At 44.2% G+C, this 17,538-nt stretch overlaps 3 protein-coding genes across 3 annotated transcripts; all 3 read left to right on the top strand.

Moving 5' to 3' along the window:
- The first annotated feature begins 3,479 nt into the window (after positions 1–3,479).
- Positions 3,480–7,410, top strand: LOC124338340. The gene is made up of 3 exons (XM_046792484.1): positions 3,480–3,570; positions 3,651–3,776; positions 6,321–7,410. Exon 3 carries the CDS (start codon positions 6,373–6,375, stop codon positions 7,264–7,266), a length of 894 nt encoding a protein of 297 aa, XP_046648440.1. The 5' UTR covers positions 3,480–3,570; positions 3,651–3,776; positions 6,321–6,372; the 3' UTR covers positions 7,267–7,410.
- A 161-nt stretch (positions 7,411–7,571) lies between these two features.
- On the top strand, positions 7,572–10,159 carry LOC124337778. The gene is made up of 11 exons (XM_046791800.1): positions 7,572–7,782; positions 7,857–7,989; positions 8,051–8,247; positions 8,309–8,360; positions 8,422–8,578; positions 8,639–8,755; positions 8,827–8,916; positions 9,098–9,246; positions 9,318–9,723; positions 9,787–9,903; positions 9,989–10,159. Exons 1-11 carry the CDS (start codon positions 7,634–7,636, stop codon positions 10,081–10,083), a joined length of 1,662 nt encoding a protein of 553 aa, XP_046647756.1. The 5' UTR covers positions 7,572–7,633; the 3' UTR covers positions 10,084–10,159.
- A 165-nt stretch (positions 10,160–10,324) lies between these two features.
- On the top strand, positions 10,325–17,393 carry LOC124338197. Its single transcript, XM_046792275.1, has 12 exons — positions 10,325–10,690; positions 11,492–11,631; positions 11,749–12,325; positions 12,695–12,769; positions 13,619–13,817; positions 13,909–14,221; positions 14,809–14,993; positions 15,080–15,299; positions 15,369–16,225; positions 16,291–16,481; positions 16,563–16,820; positions 16,908–17,393. The coding sequence occupies exons 2-12, from the start codon at positions 11,506–11,508 to the stop codon at positions 17,096–17,098; spliced, it is 3,192 nt and encodes a 1,063-aa protein (XP_046648231.1). The 5' UTR covers positions 10,325–10,690; positions 11,492–11,505; the 3' UTR covers positions 17,099–17,393.
- Positions 17,394–17,538: the final 145 nt, after the last annotated feature.

The raw sequence follows: 17,538 nt of genomic DNA, 5'->3' as shown, positions 1-17,538 counted from the left end.
TCTGCCAAGCTGTAGATTGCTCCGTTACTGAACTGATTGCGTCAATCGGGTATTACATACTTCTCTTTACATTGGTTTTACCACTATGTTTCAAATGATTTTTCATCTTTCGGGTCTGAATGTATTTGGATGACACTTTATTATTTGCTGATGAAAGATGTGTTCGAATTGTCATCGTTTTCTGTTTTATGAAAATATCTAACGGAAATTTTTCTTTCTACAGGTTTTGCTGAGGTGCGTTCCGTTGTGGATTTTTTTACTGAGCTGCTTCCCTAGGTAATGGAAACTTGCGTTTGATTTTAGTTTAAATTGAAAGTTTTATAAATTGTGCATTGATGAGTTGCTTATTGGTTCGTGTTTATGATTTAAGTGATTTCAAATAATTCAGTAAGCTCTGAGAAATTGCAGTGTTAAGCTTATTGTTACGTTTGACCTGTCGATAGTAACCTTTAATGTTTTTAGGAGGCTTCGTCGGCTTGAGACCAGTATTGCCACCGTTTGTTCGTGATGTGAGTATTGTTTAAGATAGACGTTTTGGGGTCAATATGATGAGAGTTTATTATTTAGAGCAATGGGTTCTGATTGTAGTGATTTTTGTCATTACTGATTATATTCGTTACGTCATTATTTTATAGGTTAATATATATGTTTCTAAGATTTGTTTTTTCGTTATTCAGTAGGGCTGAGTGTGTAGATTTCTTTGGCCTGTTTGCTTCATGGTGGGTGTCCGCTGTGTTAGAATGGGTTCACATCCCTACTGAGCTGTACGTTTCCGTGATGCTGAATCGTTTACGTGGCTTTTAGGCAGTACATTTTTCTTTAGATATCGTTTTTACCACTTGACGGTTTTAAACGAGAAATTTATAGTTTCTGCTATTAGATTTTATATTCATCTATTTTTTCTGCAGGTTTTGTTGCGGTGCGCTACACTGCGGTTTTTTGCTGAGGCTATTTTTTAGGTAATTGGAATTTATTGTCTGGTTTTAAGTTTCAAATTTTATGCAGCATGGAATTAGTTTGGTTTGGTAGTTATATGTTAGAAAGGCTCAGATTTTTGCATGAAAGAAAATTGAATGACTTTTGGATGAAGACAAGATCGTCTATAAATTTAATTCATTCCACTACATAAAATTCGATTTCTTTAAACCTTGGTTGACGTATTTTACAGCAGCTACATTTTATCTTTGCAGATTTTATTTATTGAATGGGTATTTCACGAGGGAAAGTTCTTATATTTAGAAAATAGAGCACACTCAAGATGTGTCAAATGCAGATCGATATAATCCTGGCGTAACTCTGAAAAAGTTTTGACTTTTGTCTTTAAGAATAAGGAAGTTAACAAATGACGTCACTTGCAATAGAGAAGCTGATTTCACATGGTCCAAGTAAAAGTATATTTAGATAGAACTAGTAAGAGAACTAGCTGCCTGGGGAGGTAGAAGAAATCATTGTCCACCTTTTCCTGGTAAATTGGCCGACTAGTATAAGATGGTGAGAATTGTGGAGAATGACGTATGTAAATTCTAAATATAGAAGTAAGTATGTCATATAAGGTTTATATTCTTTAATGAGAGGCGCTATTATTCCAGGAATAACAAAATTTTCCAATTACAGCTAACTAAGACAGGCAATGTCCTTACAATATCCACCTCCAACAATTCTTCCCCGTTCATCTCCATTGCGGAGTCGCTGCAGTTGGTTTTTGTACAAATGTGTGGCCGTCCCATCGCAATATCTCAGTCGTGTACTGTTCGTCGCAATAGTAAGAGACTAGTTGACGCGATAGTCTCAGCACTCCCAATAATTTGGCTCATTCATCTACTTGTCGCCTCACCTCTAATTGTTCGGTTGCAATTAAATTTGCGTTTTCTTTAATAGAATTTCTTTTAAAAGTTTCGTTATTAATTTTTACCCTTTAGTCACACTTCGACGGTATCTTGACGTTTATCTTGAAGACAGGAAATGTCAAGGGCGAATTGGTCTAATTCTGATTCAACTAACCATGTGGATGACTTTCCGTTTCCATGGCTGCGACTACCTGAAGATTTGGACCGACAACTCGATCGCTACTTGATCGCCATCAACCAGAAGAGAGATGCCACCGGTCTTGTTTGCTTGGCGATCGCTTTGCAGCTGATTGAGAATCGAAACAAATTCTCTTCGCTTTCCATCCGGCCCGACTCACCTGCCCAATTGCAGTTTAATATTCCAGCTGTAGGCAATGCCCCGGAGATCACAGTCCATTTCAATGCGGTAGCGATTGGAGACATTCCAGCAACCTACGGTGTGGCCCGGAAGCATTTCTATTCCTCTGTCTTGCAAGCCTATCCTGTCGCCTGGAAATGGATTGTCCAGCTGACGGCCTGCTCTCAAGTTCATCCTTTGCAGATCAAAGACGTGGCCAATTACTTCAACCAGTTTCCAGATTTCAAGAAAATCACTTCGTTTAACGGCCATGAAGTGGATTGCAGCGCTGTTCTCCCGTACGTCAAATTTACTGCGCCCGGAATCAAATGGCCGCAATCGGACCGGGCCAACAAACTTGTGGCTAATGACGAAATCCGTGTTAACTTTTTGAGCGATTCTTTCTTTGTAAAACATCACACGACCTTCTCGCCCAGTGCTGAAATTTGTCGTCAACTGATCGACGGGCTCGGGTGTCACGTCGGCGAGTTCGAAATCGACGCAGAAATGATTGAGGCTGTTGATCGTTCATTGGCCAACTATTGGGACCGGTCGTTTCACGCTAAAATTCCTGTCAAACTCCGAGCTATGGCAGCCGCTTACGCCGAGTTCCAAGGGAGGGACTGTGCAAGCTGGACTGAAGGGAAAAGGGCCTTATCCGAAACTAATCCCATTTTGATCGAAATCTGGAAAGACATGTTTAAAATTTATTGAAAATTGGAACTTTTCAGTGGGGAATTGTTACCCTTATTCTGTTACTTTTCTTTCTCTATTTAACGATTCGTGATCATTCCATTTCCATTCCCCACATCGTAATCTTTGAGTGTATTGTTAGACGGATTTTTAAAATCTGAAATGCAATTTTTCACATGCAAATATTTGTATTAATTTTGCATAGTTTTCCAGAATTATTTGTTTAAGTTTAAGACGTAGTACTACAATTGAATTTTGAGAAACGTAACGTAACTGTGCTCACTAGATGGCCTGATGTTTACAATCGATTCAACTGAATTTTGAATCAGCCTATGTAGTATGTAGCAGCCAATGAGAAGTCTAAAGAGACTGTTTAGAGTAATAAGATGCAGGGCAAGAACGTTGCGGAATCCTATCCTCATATTCCTCAATAGCTTTGGGGGGGAGGTGGTTTCAATGGCATTGAGGATGTGAGCTGATTCCGACTCAGTTGTGTCGTGATGCCAACGCACTGCGGATGTGATTGTTTGGTAGTTGTCGTTTTTGTTTGATGCTGTATGTATGAGAGCACATAGCGCTTATTGGCACTTTTCTATAGCGAGCTAAATCTATTCAAGTTGAATTCCAAGTTGTTTGCTGTTCCTTAAAGTCTTTTATCGTCGTTCGAGTGGTCGCATTACAGCCCATTTTTCTGTAAGTCTTATTCTCTTATTAATTATTGAGACGATGTTTTTTCCAGGAATAACAAACATTTCTGATTGCAGATGAGAAAAGAAAAGGTCACCCTGTAATGCCCTTGTTATTACCTTCAACAATTACATTTTCTCTCATTCGTCATTCGCCTTCTTCGAGTCGCTAGAGCTGAAACGTCCATTTTCTCGCTCTTCGCTCACTCTCTGCATCTCTGCAGTCTCAGGTAAATTCAATTGGTGGCTTCTTTGTTGTTTATTGACTTTAATCATTAAACAAATATTCTAGTAATGCACCGATTTGTTATCATTACGCGTTTAGTTATTGCGTTACATTTTATAGATTTGTTCCGCTTATTTTTCTATTGACATCGACGCCATCACGACGTTCTTCATTCTAAGATTGGAAAGACTGGACGCTGAATATCAGAAATTTTCGAGATGACTACTCCTTTTCCAGAGGTTCCCAAAGTTCCTCATGGGATGAATCCGTGGGTATTAGGTGCGCTGAGTGTGCTCCTCCAGATACCTCTACCTGAAGATTTGGACCGACAACTCGATCGATATTTACTCACCATCAAGCAGAAGACAGACGCCACCGGTCTTGTTTGCTTGGCAATCGCTTTGCAGCTGATGAATAATCGAGAGAAATTACCCGGACTTGCTATCCGGCCCGACTCACCTGATCAACCGCAGTTTAATCTCCCAGCTGTAGGAAATACCCCGGAGATCACAGTTGAATTCAATGCATCCGCTATCGAAGCTATTCCAGCTGCTTACGGTATACATCAGAAGCGTTTCTATTCCATGGTCTTACGAGCCTATCCGGTCGCCTGGAAATGGATTGTCCAGCTGACAGCCTGCTATCAAGTTCATCCTCTGCAGATCAAAGACGTGGCCAATTACTTTAAACAGTTCCCAGAATTTTTTGAAATCACGTCGTTCAACGGCCATGAAGTGGATAGCGCCGCAATTCTTCCGTACATCAAATTTGTTACGTCCACAATGAAATGGCCGCATTCAGATTTCAGTAAGAAAATTGTGGCTAAGGACGAAATTCGTGCCGCCTTCCTGAGCGATTCTTCCTTTGTTAAACGCCGTACGACCTTTTCGGCCACTGCTAAACTTTGCCGCCAGCTTATCGATGGGCTCGGGAGTCACGTCAGCGAGTTTCAAATTAACGATAAAATGATCGAGGCTGTTGACCAATCGTTGGCCCACTATTGGGACTCGAAGTTTAATGGTAAAATTCCGGTCCAGCTCATAGCTATGGCAGCCGCTTACGCTCAGTTTCGCGGAAGAGACTACGGGAATTGGATACAAGGGAATAGGGCCTTGTCCCAGACCCGTCCCATTTTAGTCGGTGCATGGAAAAGGATGTTTTGAAAGTTTGTTATAAACAAGTTTGTTAGAGTTGTGTATTGCTAAACCCTGCTTGGACTTATACTCTACTGTTTTTGATTATCTATTGGTAAATAAATCAAACTTCGTACTAATTAACTTGTTAACGATTCGTGATCATTTCATTACCATGCCCCGGAATTGAAGATTAGTTTCTTGAAATTTCAAAGATAATTTTCAAATGCAAATCTTTTAACCTAGTTCGTGAATTATCTGTTTAAAGTGATTTGTGATACTTGTTGTAATTGGAAACGTTCTACGTAATGTAATAGAGCTCATTAAATAGTCCGTTATATACAACCGATTCACTTAGCAGAATTGAATTTTGAATCGGCCGCTTCTTTTTTAAGAGGCAGGGTAAGAAAATGAATCCAACATGGCCGCCTTTCCGAACTTGCAAAATCCTCCAGTTTTTTGGAGGAGGGGGTTTTCAATGGCAAACGTTGACTCCATGACGCATGAAAGGTCCAGTTTGCGCGTGATGCCAACGTACTGCGGATGTCTGGTTGATGGCTGCTGTTCTTACATGATGTTTGATGCTGCATTATTTACTTGCTATTTAGCACTTTTCTGAAGCCATCTATTCTAATTGAATTCCGAGTTGTTTTCTGTTCCCCAACTCTTCTGATATCGTCATTTGCAGCGGTCGATTTACAGCCCATTTTTCTGTAAAAGTCTTATTCTTGAATTGAATGAAACAGTATTATTTCCAAGAATAACAGCATTTCTGTTTGCAGATGAGGAAGGCAGTGGTAACCCTTGTGATTGATTAGGCTACCTTCGACAATTACATTTTCTCTCATTCGTCTTCTCCACGAGTCGGTTCAGCTGAAACTTTCATTTTCTCCTTCTTCGTTCACTCTCTGCTGGTAATAAATCCAAATGGTTGGCTTATTCTTAATACTTATTGTGCTGATGTTTAATCATTACGTGTTTGTTTGCCACGTTATATCTAGTTTGGCTTTTTTTTCGTGATATTCAAGCTATCTCGACGTCCTTTACGACTTCAACTTTTTCTCTTATTACGTGCTACTAGTAACAGAACTTAACAGCTAGGCAAAAGGTCGGGTGTCTCCCTTTTCATAATAATACGTCGTGATAAAACCAGAGATTCTCGAACTATGGCGTCATGCCGCTCTGTATATTCATTCCTTAAGTCGTTGAAACTTATGACTTGTAGTTGGAGAAAACAATGAATCCATAATGTCTCAATTTCATGTCGTGGATTCTCAACTTTCGTCACTCCCGACAATTTGTTTCATTCGTTTTAGGAGTGGCTTCATTTCACTTGTTCTCCACTTTCTGCTTGTTTCAATTTAATTGGAAATCAATTGTTACTATTATCCTTTTCAGTGGCATATTGACACCATCACGACGTTTCTCTTCAAGATTCAACTCGCCAGAAATGGATGATGCCTGGGATTTCATGCGTCCTAAACTTGAAGATTTGGATCGACAACTTGATCGATATTTGCTCACCATCAACCAGAAGACAGATGCCACCGGTCTTGTTTGCTTGGCGATCGCTTTGCAGCTGATTGAGAATCGAGACAAATTACGCACACTTCCTATCCGGTCGTACTCACCTGCCCAACCTCAGTTCAATATTCCAGCTGTGGGTCATGCTCCGGAGATCACAGTCCATTTCAATGCAGCCGCAATCGAAGAAATTCCAGCAGTCTACGGTGTGGCCCGGAAGCATTTCTATTCCTCGGTCTTACAAGCCTTTCCTGTCGCCTGGAAATGGATTGTCCAGTTGACGGCCTGCTCTCAAGTTCATCGTCTGCAGATCAAAGACGTGGCCAATTACTTCAACCAGTTTCCAGAATTCAACAAAATCACTTCGTTCAACGGCCATGAAGTGGATTGCACCGCTGTTCTTCGGTACGTCGAATTTACTGCGTCCCAAATCAAATGGCCGAAACACCAAATACTTGTAGCTAACGACGAAATTCGTGCCGCCTTTCTGAGCGATTCTTCCTTTGTCAAACACCACACGACCTTTTCGGCCACTGCTGGACTTTGCCGACAATTTATCGATGGGCTCGGCGGGAGTCACGCCAAAGAGTTACAAATCAACGAAAAAATGATTGAAGCTGTTGATCGTTCATTGGCCAACTATTGGGACCCGGTGTTGAATAGAGAAATTCCGGTCCAACTCGTAGCTATGGCAGCTGTTTATGCTCAGGTTTGCGGAAGGGACTACGGGAATTGGATACAAGGGAAGAGGGCCTTATCTCGTACCGATCCTATCTTTGTCGATACATGGAAAAATTTGTTTCAACATTGGTTAAAATGAAATTTCCTATTAGCTGATTTACGTTGGGAACCCTTGGTCTTTTCATTTTCTCGAAAGTTCATGATTACGAATGCCACGAAGCATTATCTGAAATTGTAAAACCATTATACTTGATAATCTCAATAAAATGTTCATTCAGTTTGACATTTTTTCTTCGTTATTTTTTTATTGTGATGTTACGTAGTCTAGTTATTTTTAGTAATTTTATTTCAATTTTTCCTCGAGGTAAACCCAATATTAAATTTCAAAAAGTTTTACGTAACTCAACTACGCTCACTAGATGGCCTGTTGTTTATAATCGATTTCTGTTTGTGAAAAACAGCTGTGTGAAAGACCACTCGTTGCCACTGAGACTGAACGCACAAAAATGAAGCACGCTGCTATCGAATGTCTGTCTTCATTCCAAAATTCGTTGTCATTAAATCGCAGCAAACATTTACTCATTCTTGGCACTGGAATTGCTGGACTGTATCTTGTTGGACAAATCTACGTCTCTTACAAGAAAGCCCAACGCAGGTGAGCCATCTATTTTATCATATTAAAAACCTTCTAAAACTCGACGGACATTTGCAGTTTTATTATTTTTACAGGAAGAAATGGGCTTCTGTGGAGAAGAATATGGTTATTCTTCATCAGTTTGAACGGGGAAAATTCACACCCAATGTTTCTCCGTTCCCCCTGAAGTTGGAGACATACCTGAGAATGACTGGCATTCCTTATGAGGTGAAATAGTTGATCTTTCTCTTAAAAATTTAATACATTGACTTGAATTGTGGCACAATAGAATGAATTTGAGGAACCGATGGGTCCCAAAGGTAAAACTCCATGGATCACACTTAATGGTGACGAGATTGCTGACTCGCAGCTGTGCATGGAGCTGTTGGCCAGAAAGTTCCACAAAGATTGCAGTTCTCACTTGTCACCCGAAGAGCAAGCTATAGCGAGGTCATTCCACATCATGGCTGAAGAGCATCTCTATTGGTAAGTTCACGTGTAGTGTTACAAGTCTTACTCGAGATGATTGAAATCAAGTTTTATTTAGGGGTTTGCTTCTGTGGCGCTGGGTGTACACCAAAGGAAGGACCCTCTGGCAGGTTCCAGTTCAAACGACACTGATTTAGCTTCAGTATTTCAGTAATAACTTGTTTGACACAGGTTCAATGCAACCTTCCTAAAAGTCTCAGCCTGACGTTGCCTTTAGTTGTCAAGAAATTGAAAGGCCAAGCTCAAGGGCAAGGAATGGGTCTGCATACTGAAGCCGAAGTCATTGAAATGAGTGTTAAAGACTTGAGAGCCATCTCCAATTTCCTTGGTAAATTTTTATTTTCTTGTTGTTTTTCTTTCTTAAAAGTGTGTTAAATTTCCCAAAAAGGTACCAAACAATTTCTGATGGGTGACAAAGCAATTGAAGCCGATTGTGCCGTGTTTGGAATTCTCAGCCAGTTGCTGTGGAACTGCCCTGGCTCTCCATTTGAACAACTCTTGAACGGTATTATTTCAAAAAATAACCTAATTTCTCTGCTTTAAATTAGTTTAATTCTTAATCATTTCCGTCAACAGGCGAATTTAATAACTTGAAGTCTTACTGCGAACGCATGAAAGACACTTTTTGGCCTGATTGGGATCGTTGTCTCAATCCTGCTCGCATTTAAATAAGATTTATAAATGTTTTTTTCCTCCCTGAATGTGATGTCCACAATTTCCATGGAAATAACAAACTAAATTCAGTGTAAAATTTTATTTAGATGAAGAATAGAATTGCTTGAACGTGGTAGGTGAGTTGTTAATCTTCTTATCTCTTGTTATCTCGTGAAAATTTTGTTATTGTGAGTGAAAACAACAACAAAAATGGCCGCTGCTTCTGTTGGGAACGACTTGGTCGTCCTTCATCAGTTGAAAAGAGGAAAATTGACTCCCTGCATCTCTCCATTCGCATTGAAATTGGAAACTTATTTGCGAATGGCCGGAATTCCTTACCAGGTAAATCTTTTAAAACAAACAAGTTATCTAAAATTTCTAAAATTAATCATTTAAAATTCAAATACATGCAGAATGACTTTGAGCAGCCGATGGGACCTAAAGGTAAAACTCCATGGATCACGTTGAACGGCAAAAAGATTGGCGATTCTCAGTTGTGCCTCGAACTGCTGGCCGAAACGTTCCACAAGGATTTCAGTGGCCGTCTGTCTGTTGAAGAGAAGGCCGTGGCTAGAGCCTTTCAGATCATGGCGGAAGATCATCTTTACTGGGTCATGCTGGTCTGGCGATGGATTTATAATGGCGGAAGTTCCCTGCCGCTCATTCAAACGGATTTGCATTTTGCCGTCCGCTATTTACGACCCGTCGTTGTGGGTAGGGTGAAATCCCAGGCGTCGGCTCAAGGTATTGGCCGTCACAGTCAGGCTCAAGTCATGGAAATGGGACTGAAGGATCTGCGGGCCATCTCCCACTTTCTCGGTAACCTCCAGCATCATTAAATCATTTCCAAAGTTCTTTTATTCCTTTTTATTTCTTTTTCAGGGCTGAAATTGTTTTTGATGGGGGACCAGCCGATTGAAGTCGATTGCGCCATCTTTGGTATGCTGGCCCAAATCTTGTGGAACAGTCCGGGCTCCCCTTACCAGCCGCTTTTCGACGGTACGTCGTAGTACAATTTAATTTCAGTTTATAATGAAGGCACTTGATTCAATACTCGGTATCATTTGTCATCGATCGACGACAGGCGAATGGATCAATTTGAAAATGTACTGCCATCGGATGAAGGAAACCTTTTGGCCCGATTGGAATCAATGCCTCAACCCTGCCCAGCCAAATTAATGAGATCTCTTATTTTGCGATCCTATTACTCCCCCCAAATTAAGGATCGGTAGGATTACACCAAGTCGATTTCTTATCATCTTCTTAATCGAAAAAGAAAGTCCCACGAGATGTGAGAGACAAAAGAAATAAAGATGCGTGCAACTGGATCTGCTGACGTGTGTGTGTCGCTGTGTGTATAGGTCAGCGTCACCATGGCAACGCCAACTTTTACCCAACTCATGGTGTACGCGCTGGTGCGCAATCGTCGTCGTCCAAATGATTTCGGCTTCTATCCCCCATCTCGAAAAACCCTCGGGGGGAGAGACAAAAATTGACGTGTCAGTAGGTCGTGTCCAACGCATCCAACTTGTAGTCCCGGACGCCGGTGGCGGATTAAAAGATTCCTGTGTGTGTGTTCGTGTGTGTCTGCTGGTTTGTTTTGGTTTTTTTTTTCTAGGCCGTCCGGGAACAACAATAACAGCAGCCGGAATTTTGTGCGGACGTCCAAGGATCTCCGTCAGTGATGGTTGCGAAACAACATTTCCGGTGAAACATTTCGGCCATCCATTTTGGAGGAAAAAATAATTTCTTGGATCGACTTCCGGCGAAAAAGGAAATAATCCGAGTAAGTGGAAACGATCCATCTTTGAATGAATTTCAGCCATCGTGAAAGTAGTTTAAAGTTTAATCACTCAAATGGCGTGTGCGGTGCATAAGGAACGTGAAACAACGGACTGGGGGAAGAGGGGGGGGAAGCTATTACGCACGCGAATATTTTGTTGTTTTGATGATATTTTTCGAGTGAAAATAAAGGAGGAAGAGAATGGCGATTTACGACGTCGTGAAAAAGAAACGAAGAAGAGAATGCAATCATAAAAGTGGGGAGGTATGTAGTATGTAGGGTGGGTGGGGGGGGGGGGTTTGCGGGAGTGGGGGATGTCTAAATATTGCCAACGACCCCCCAGTCCCGGTCCACTATACTGTGGCCAGGTCCAAAAGAAAAAAGAAAACAAACAAACAATCAGATCGATGAATCGGTTTCAGTCACGCTGCGTTATGTTTTGTGTGTGTGTGTGTCACAGCCCAATCGGCGGTGCCAACCGCGGGACTTTTCCTTCAACCCGGAACGGGCCTCTTCCTCACGACTCGTGAATTTCGTCGCGAGTTTGTTGTTGCACAGTTGTTGTCTACGGCCAAAAGTCGGGACTCACGCGGGAAAACTATGCACAGCCAAATAAAAAAGGAAACTCTGAATATTATCGACCTCGTTTTACTCTTTATCGATCCGCCCCTATAGTTGTAGGAGCCCAGTACAAGGAATTGTTGTCCGCTCCTTGTTTGATTGTCCACTAATTCACCGGAGGGTCGGGGAGGGGTGGCTTTGCTATTCCTGTCCATTAGTGAAATTGGTTTGTTTGTTTTCCAGGACTCGGCACGACGATGAACCCCATGAGCCGGATTAGTGCGCCTAGGCCGTCCAGGGCTTCGATGGAAGGTGTTTCGCCGTTGATGTACAGCTGCCAACAGGGCGACACCCAGCAAGTGCGCCATCTTATCCAGCGCAAGGTGAAATATTGAGCGTTTCAAAAAATGGCGCCCCTTTTGTTTCATTTTGTTTTATCGAACTATCGACCCGTTTTTGATTTTTTTACTTTTTGTTTGTTTGTTTTGTATTTCCGATAGCCGATTTGCGTCAAGGAATGCGACAGGACGGGCAAGACAGCGTTGCATTACTGCGCCGAAAACACGACGGCCGACGGTGCCCAGTTGCTGGTCAAAGCCAATCCGGCGCTAGTCAACCAACCGGACGAGGAAGGATACACTCCGCTCCATTTGGCCGTCATCGCTGGAAATCGAACCATGTTGAGGTATTTGCTGGACCACGGAGCCGAAGTCAATCTGCTGGACAATGAGCGACACTCTGTCGTTCACTGGGCCACCGTTTGCGGCGAGTTGGAGGCCCTGGACGTGGTCCTGGACGCTGGAGCCGAGGCTTCCGTCGAAGATATTCACGGGGCCTATCCCATCCACTACGCTGCGCAAATGTGCGGCAACAACAAGAAAGCCATGGGACTGGGCAGCGGAGGCGGAAGTGGTGGTGGCCAGGGCCATTTGGGAGGAGGAGGAACTGGAGGTGGACCAGGCAGCAGCCAAAGGTACACGGGTCTGGCGGCTCTCAAGAAACTCATCAACCATGGCGTGCCGGTGGACGTCATCGATCGAGATGGACGCCAACCTCTCCTCTGGGCAGCCAGTTCCGGTATGGAATTTCCTTTTCTTTCTTTTTGTATTTCCTTCCGGCTTCCGACTTTCCGCATTTACTTAGAAACTTTATGTCGTAACTTTTTTTTTCTACGGTGTGCTACTCCCTTCCACATTATAATCACCTGTTGTTCTAAGACCAATATCTTCTTTGTCTATTAAAATACCTTTTACCTAAATTGGAAAAAGAAAAAGAACCCAAAAAGTTGTTGGCCAAACTTTGTGTGTGTTTGGCTATTCCGGTTCTCTCCCCTGCTTGTTTTATGGATTAATCGATCCGGTTGTTGTTCTTATAAGTGCAGCCTGGACCATTTAAGGGGTTGTACTATACAATGTTTTCCCTTTTTGATTCTTCTTGTACACACAGGTAGTGCGGATGCCATTTTAGCCTTGTCCAATGCCGGCGCTTCCGTCATGACCGCCGATAAGGATGGACTTACCGGTAAGTTTTTTTTTTTTTTCCTCTTCCGGAATTTCACATCACCCCCTCTGCTGCTGTTTTTCTTCTTTCCTTTGGACTCGATCGTAAACAAACGTCAACAACAACAGAGTCGCTCAAATCAAAGGTTATAATCCTGTCACATTCAATCACGACGACCTTGGGCGTAGTGGGTGGCTTGTGTTTTATACGCGGTCGTAAAAACCAACACAGCGGAACATGATCCAGCAACTCGCTTCCGTCCCTCTTTAGAGCTGATAATAATATACTACCCGTCCCCACTGGGCGTATGTGTAGGATCGCGTTCCAGTGCCTCTCGTATCTGTCTTCACTGCACAACGGCTAGTTGTTATGTAACTCTCCGCCATCAAAATCTCTGCAGCATAGCGGTTGCTTGCTGATGTATGTACTTTGGCAAATGCCCTCCGGCCGCTGGGTGGAGTTGGTTGAGTCCGTCGGGGGGGTGTTTATTATAGCGGCACTTTTGCGCCAAGTCACGGCCCAGACTATTGTAGCACGGACGTCCTACAATAGTCACCGCGGGATTAAACCAGAAAAAAATTCCTTGCGGAAAGGCAAAAAACATTTGAGAAAATTGGAATTTGGTTGGATCCGGGCTGGATGGGAAAATAAGGGAAATGTAAGTCGACTGAACTGTCTGTTGGGTTGACAATGTGAAATGTCCGTGTGCTGTGCCAAACGACATGTCGTCGTCCTTATTCACCATGTCGTAATAGGCCCCCGGGATATATAGGCTGATGGGGGAATCGGCGATCCTGTTTGCTCACGAATGTCCCTCATCTTGTTCATTTTTTCCGTTTGTTTGTGACGGGACGGGACGTGGGTTTGCAGCTCTGCACTGCGCGGCCAGTCGTGGGCACAGCGACTGCCTGGAAACTCTGGTGGCCCTGTGCGGAGCCGAAGTGGATCTGCTGGACGCCAACGGATGCACCGCCCTCTTTTACGCCGTCACGCTCGGTCACGCCGATTGCGCCCAACTTTTGCTCGACTGTGGAGCCAATCCCAATCACCAGGACAAAAAGGGACGCACGTACGTACATCCATCCCCATCATTCCAAAATCAATTTCAATCATTTTTAACCTTCTTCTTTTGTTTAATGTCGATCCTGATTGGAAATCAGTCCGGCGTATTGCGGTGCCACCAAGGGGCAGACGGAAACGTTGCGGCTGCTGGCCCAGCATCAAGCGGATCTCTGGCTGAGGAGCACCAAAGGAGACGTGCCGTTGCACGAAGCCGTCGCCTGCGGCCGCAAGGATCTCGTCCTGTGGATCCTGCGGCAGTGCCAGTCCCAGCAGCAGCAGCAATACGGCGAGTCTGGCGGATCGGTGGTCAATGGTGGCGGCTCGGTCATCGGCGGGGCTCACGTGGTCAACAACGACGGCCGCAGTCCACTGCACATCGCCGCCATCAATAACAACGTGGAAATGTGCAAGGTAATACGGCTTAATTAGCTCCTCCTTCTACTCCCTCCCTGGACTTGGCTTTATTAATAGCCTGGCCAACAGTCTCATTGGCCAGGCTAGTGATTGGAAAGAAAAGTTTGTGTGTGTGTGATGGTCGTACGAGAATAGTTGCCCTGGGGGGTTATGGCCAAAAGAAATGCGATCCCGGTGAGGTTAAACGGGTAGACACGCGATCCTTGCATATGGGGCGATCATTAAAAAAGGGGCGTGTCTCATTATAGAAATCTATTCCAGCTGTTGTATGTGTCTGTGTGTCATCCGTACATTATTGCACGTATGGCCTACATACATGTGTATGTAAGCAGCAGGATCTAGTCGGTAGTCCGTAGAGTCAAATGGATTATTTGATTTCACCGGGAGTTTCCTTGTTTTCTTTGGATGAAACAATTGGACAACATGCAACTCTCTCTAGAGCAAAGTTTCCGCTACTGTGACGTGTACATTCTAATAGTAGTGGTAGTAGTAAGTAGTAAATAGTCAATTTTTCTTTTTTTTCAAATTTTTCCCGCCACTCGATTGGGTTACCATTGGTTGGTCGGTTTTGATTCACGTTCAAGATATTGATCGATCACGGAGCCGAGATCAATTGCATCATGAGGACAGCCCGAGGGCAATTGATTACGCCGCTGGACGCGGCCCTGCGTCGGGGCAATCGGGGCTGCGCTAAATTCCTGCAACTTCACGGCGGATTGGCGGCCGCCAAACTCACCGACAGCCGGGCCCTGCAACGAGCCCTCAGCCAGTAAATTCAAGTTTTTTTTTCTTTCAAAATTTTGTTAAAGATGAATTCCATTTAAATATAATGAAATGATTTTCTTTTTATCCAAGGGCCTACACGGAGAACCAGCGACGGGTGTCGGTGATTGTCCACAACAACGCCGAGATGATGGACTACCCGACCGACAGTCAAATGTCTGGCCGGTCGTCGATGGTTCAACTTCCGCATTTGGCCGGACACAAGAGCCGCACCGTCAGCCGACTGGAGGACAGCGCCACTCAGACGCAAGTGGAAGAATCTTTCTTCAGTGAGAACAAGGACGGAGCAGAGGTTTTATTTAAAACAGAATTTTAATTACAATTGATTGAATTAACTTTTTTTTAATTATTATTATTAAAGATCCAGCTGTCGAGCGCTGGAGTGAGACTGGGCGAAACGGAGAGCGGATTGAGGCGTAGGAGGATCAGGCGTCGAGCCCAGCAGAGGCGATCCTTGACGGATCCACGCCCACCGCCCAATGATGAAGAACTCCGCTGGAAGTCGCGTCAGCGCTACTCGGACGATTCCGGATCGGAAAGTGACGATGAGCAGCACCTGCCTGGATCGCGTTACCACCAACAGCAGAGACCCAATTTGTCGCAGTACGTGTCGGATGGTGGCGCTCCTGGGACGGGCGGAAGCGGTGGCGACGGAAGCGGAAGACTCAACGGAAGCAGTCACGGCCTAAGCAACATCAACACGGTCCATTTGGAGCCGATCGTCAAATCCAGCCAAGTGGCTACCGATTTGGCCGTCAGATCCCAGTCGATCCTGTCCAATGTCGGGACGGAGAGTTCCGGCCAAAAGGATTCCGGATTCAGTGACCTGGTCGGTCGCTCGGAGGAGGACATTAATTCGTCTGCGCTGATCCGCCGGACCGATTCGGCCACTCTGCTGCTGCTGGATCACATCCGCTCGCCGTCGGAGCAGCAGATGAGGAACGGGCCGGACGGCGAGAATTTGAACCGATCGTCGAGTAGTTTGAACAACAGTAACGACAACAACAAAACGACGACCCACTCGCCGTTGATGGACGACGTCGAGTCGAGCCGGAAGCGGACCTTCCTCTTGCGGCGGACCAAATCGGAGCGCCGTTCGGAACACGAAGGATCGTCTGCCCACCCGCCGACGGCGACTCATCCGCACAGCGAGCGGATCAAGTACAAAGCGGAAATTCCCATTTCCGTCATCCGCGCCGCTCAAGCCAAAACCCGAAGGTGAAATCATGTTTCAAATAATGTTTGGCGCCAAATGGATGGCGTTTAAAATTTGAAAATGGCAGGTACAATTTGGAGAGGAAGATCTTCCAGCAGCTGCTGGACTTGAAGCAAATGCAAATCCGCATCGGGCAGGCCAACGAGCAGGTGTTTGCCAAGCGGCTCATCGACGGATTCCGCAAAGACGCCGTCACCGTCGGACTCCGCCCCTACGACGGATCCTATTCCTTCCAGCAACTCGAAGTCTACCTCTACAGTAAACCGGGCCGGAATTTTCTTTATTCTTTCTTCAACTTTGGGTTTTTTATTTTAATTTTTTAAAAATTTCCCGCAACAGATCAGCTGAGGCTGGTGCAAGGTGGGCGGACTTTGCTGCCGCTGGTCGATTCGGCGACGGACCGCGAAGATGGCGCCACCACCAACGGACTGACGTACGGTGACGTCATCGAGACCGAGTCCACCAATGGGACGAGCAGGACGACGACGATGCCGGTGGACAAATGCACCCACACGACCCAGCGTTGCCCGCACGCCATGTACGCTTACACGACGTTGCCACCGGCCTGCTACACGGGCGTCCCCTGCGCTGCCTTCAGTAATTTCTCCATTTTGAATTAATGTTGTCGTTGACCCAATCGATTTCTATTCATTCGAGGGTTTGTTGGTTTTTTGAATGATTCAGTTCCCTACCACAAACACCACCGGCCCGTCACTCAACAACATCAACAGCAACAACAACCAACGAATCACCCGGGGACGGCCAAGTCGACGACGGAAAACGGGCGAATCATTCTGCCGAAATTGAATTTGAACAACAACATCAACGGCCATCAGAAGAGCAACGCATCACCCGCTAACAAAGGCAGTCATTGAAAGTTATTGGCTAATCAAGAAAAATATCCAAGTCTCGTTCATTCATTTATTCAATTCGAAATCAAATTAAATTAACAAAAAAAAATTAAAAGAAATTAACAAAATGTTGATGATGTTACGAAACGATGTTGTTATTTCGATGGCCCGTGTAATTAAGTCACGACGATACGGGAGGCGCACGTCGTTTATGTTTGTTTGTTTTTCTATTCACATGGATTGATCAAGTGTTGATGTTGATAAATAAATACTATATCTAACTAGAAATCATTGAGCTCTAAATATACCTGATTCCCCCAATCTCCATTCGTAACGATTAACGAATTGTCTAATTTGACTAACTAATTTGCCTATTTTCATTTAAAGATATCTCGGCAACAGTGTATTGATATTTAGTTCTCCATCGATTTGATAATCGATTAATAATTGGTAAACATTGAAAT

The sequence above is a fragment of the Daphnia pulicaria genome, chromosome 4 (genome assembly GCF_021234035.1).
Source record: "Daphnia pulicaria isolate SC F1-1A chromosome 4, SC_F0-13Bv2, whole genome shotgun sequence".
Taxonomy (NCBI): Eukaryota; Metazoa; Arthropoda; class Branchiopoda; order Diplostraca; family Daphniidae; genus Daphnia; species Daphnia pulicaria.
This window is presented reverse-complemented; position numbering and strand designations above follow the sequence as displayed.

Bases quoted from the DNA above. Each gene is read 5' to 3' on its own strand.
- LOC124338340 (XM_046792484.1), top strand. From the start codon at position 6,373: ATGGATGATGCCTGGGATTTCATGCGTCCTAAACTTGAAGATTTGGAT.
- LOC124338197 (XM_046792275.1), top strand. From the start codon at position 11,506: ATGAACCCCATGAGCCGGATTAGTGCGCCTAGGCCGTCCAGGGCTTCG. The intron at 11,632-11,748 runs GTGAAATATTGA...TATTTCCGATAG, and splicing joins GCCATCTTATCCAGCGCAAG to CCGATTTGCGTCAAGGAATG. The intron at 12,326-12,694 runs GTATGGAATTTC...TTGTACACACAG, and splicing joins CCTCTGGGCAGCCAGTTCCG to GTAGTGCGGATGCCATTTTA.
- LOC124337778 (XM_046791800.1), top strand. From the start codon at position 7,634: ATGAAGCACGCTGCTATCGAATGTCTGTCTTCATTCCAAAATTCGTTG. The intron at 8,917-9,097 runs AAATAAGATTTA...TGTTATTGTGAG, and splicing joins TCTCAATCCTGCTCGCATTT to TGAAAACAACAACAAAAATG. The intron at 9,247-9,317 runs GTAAATCTTTTA...AAATACATGCAG, and splicing joins TGGCCGGAATTCCTTACCAG to AATGACTTTGAGCAGCCGAT.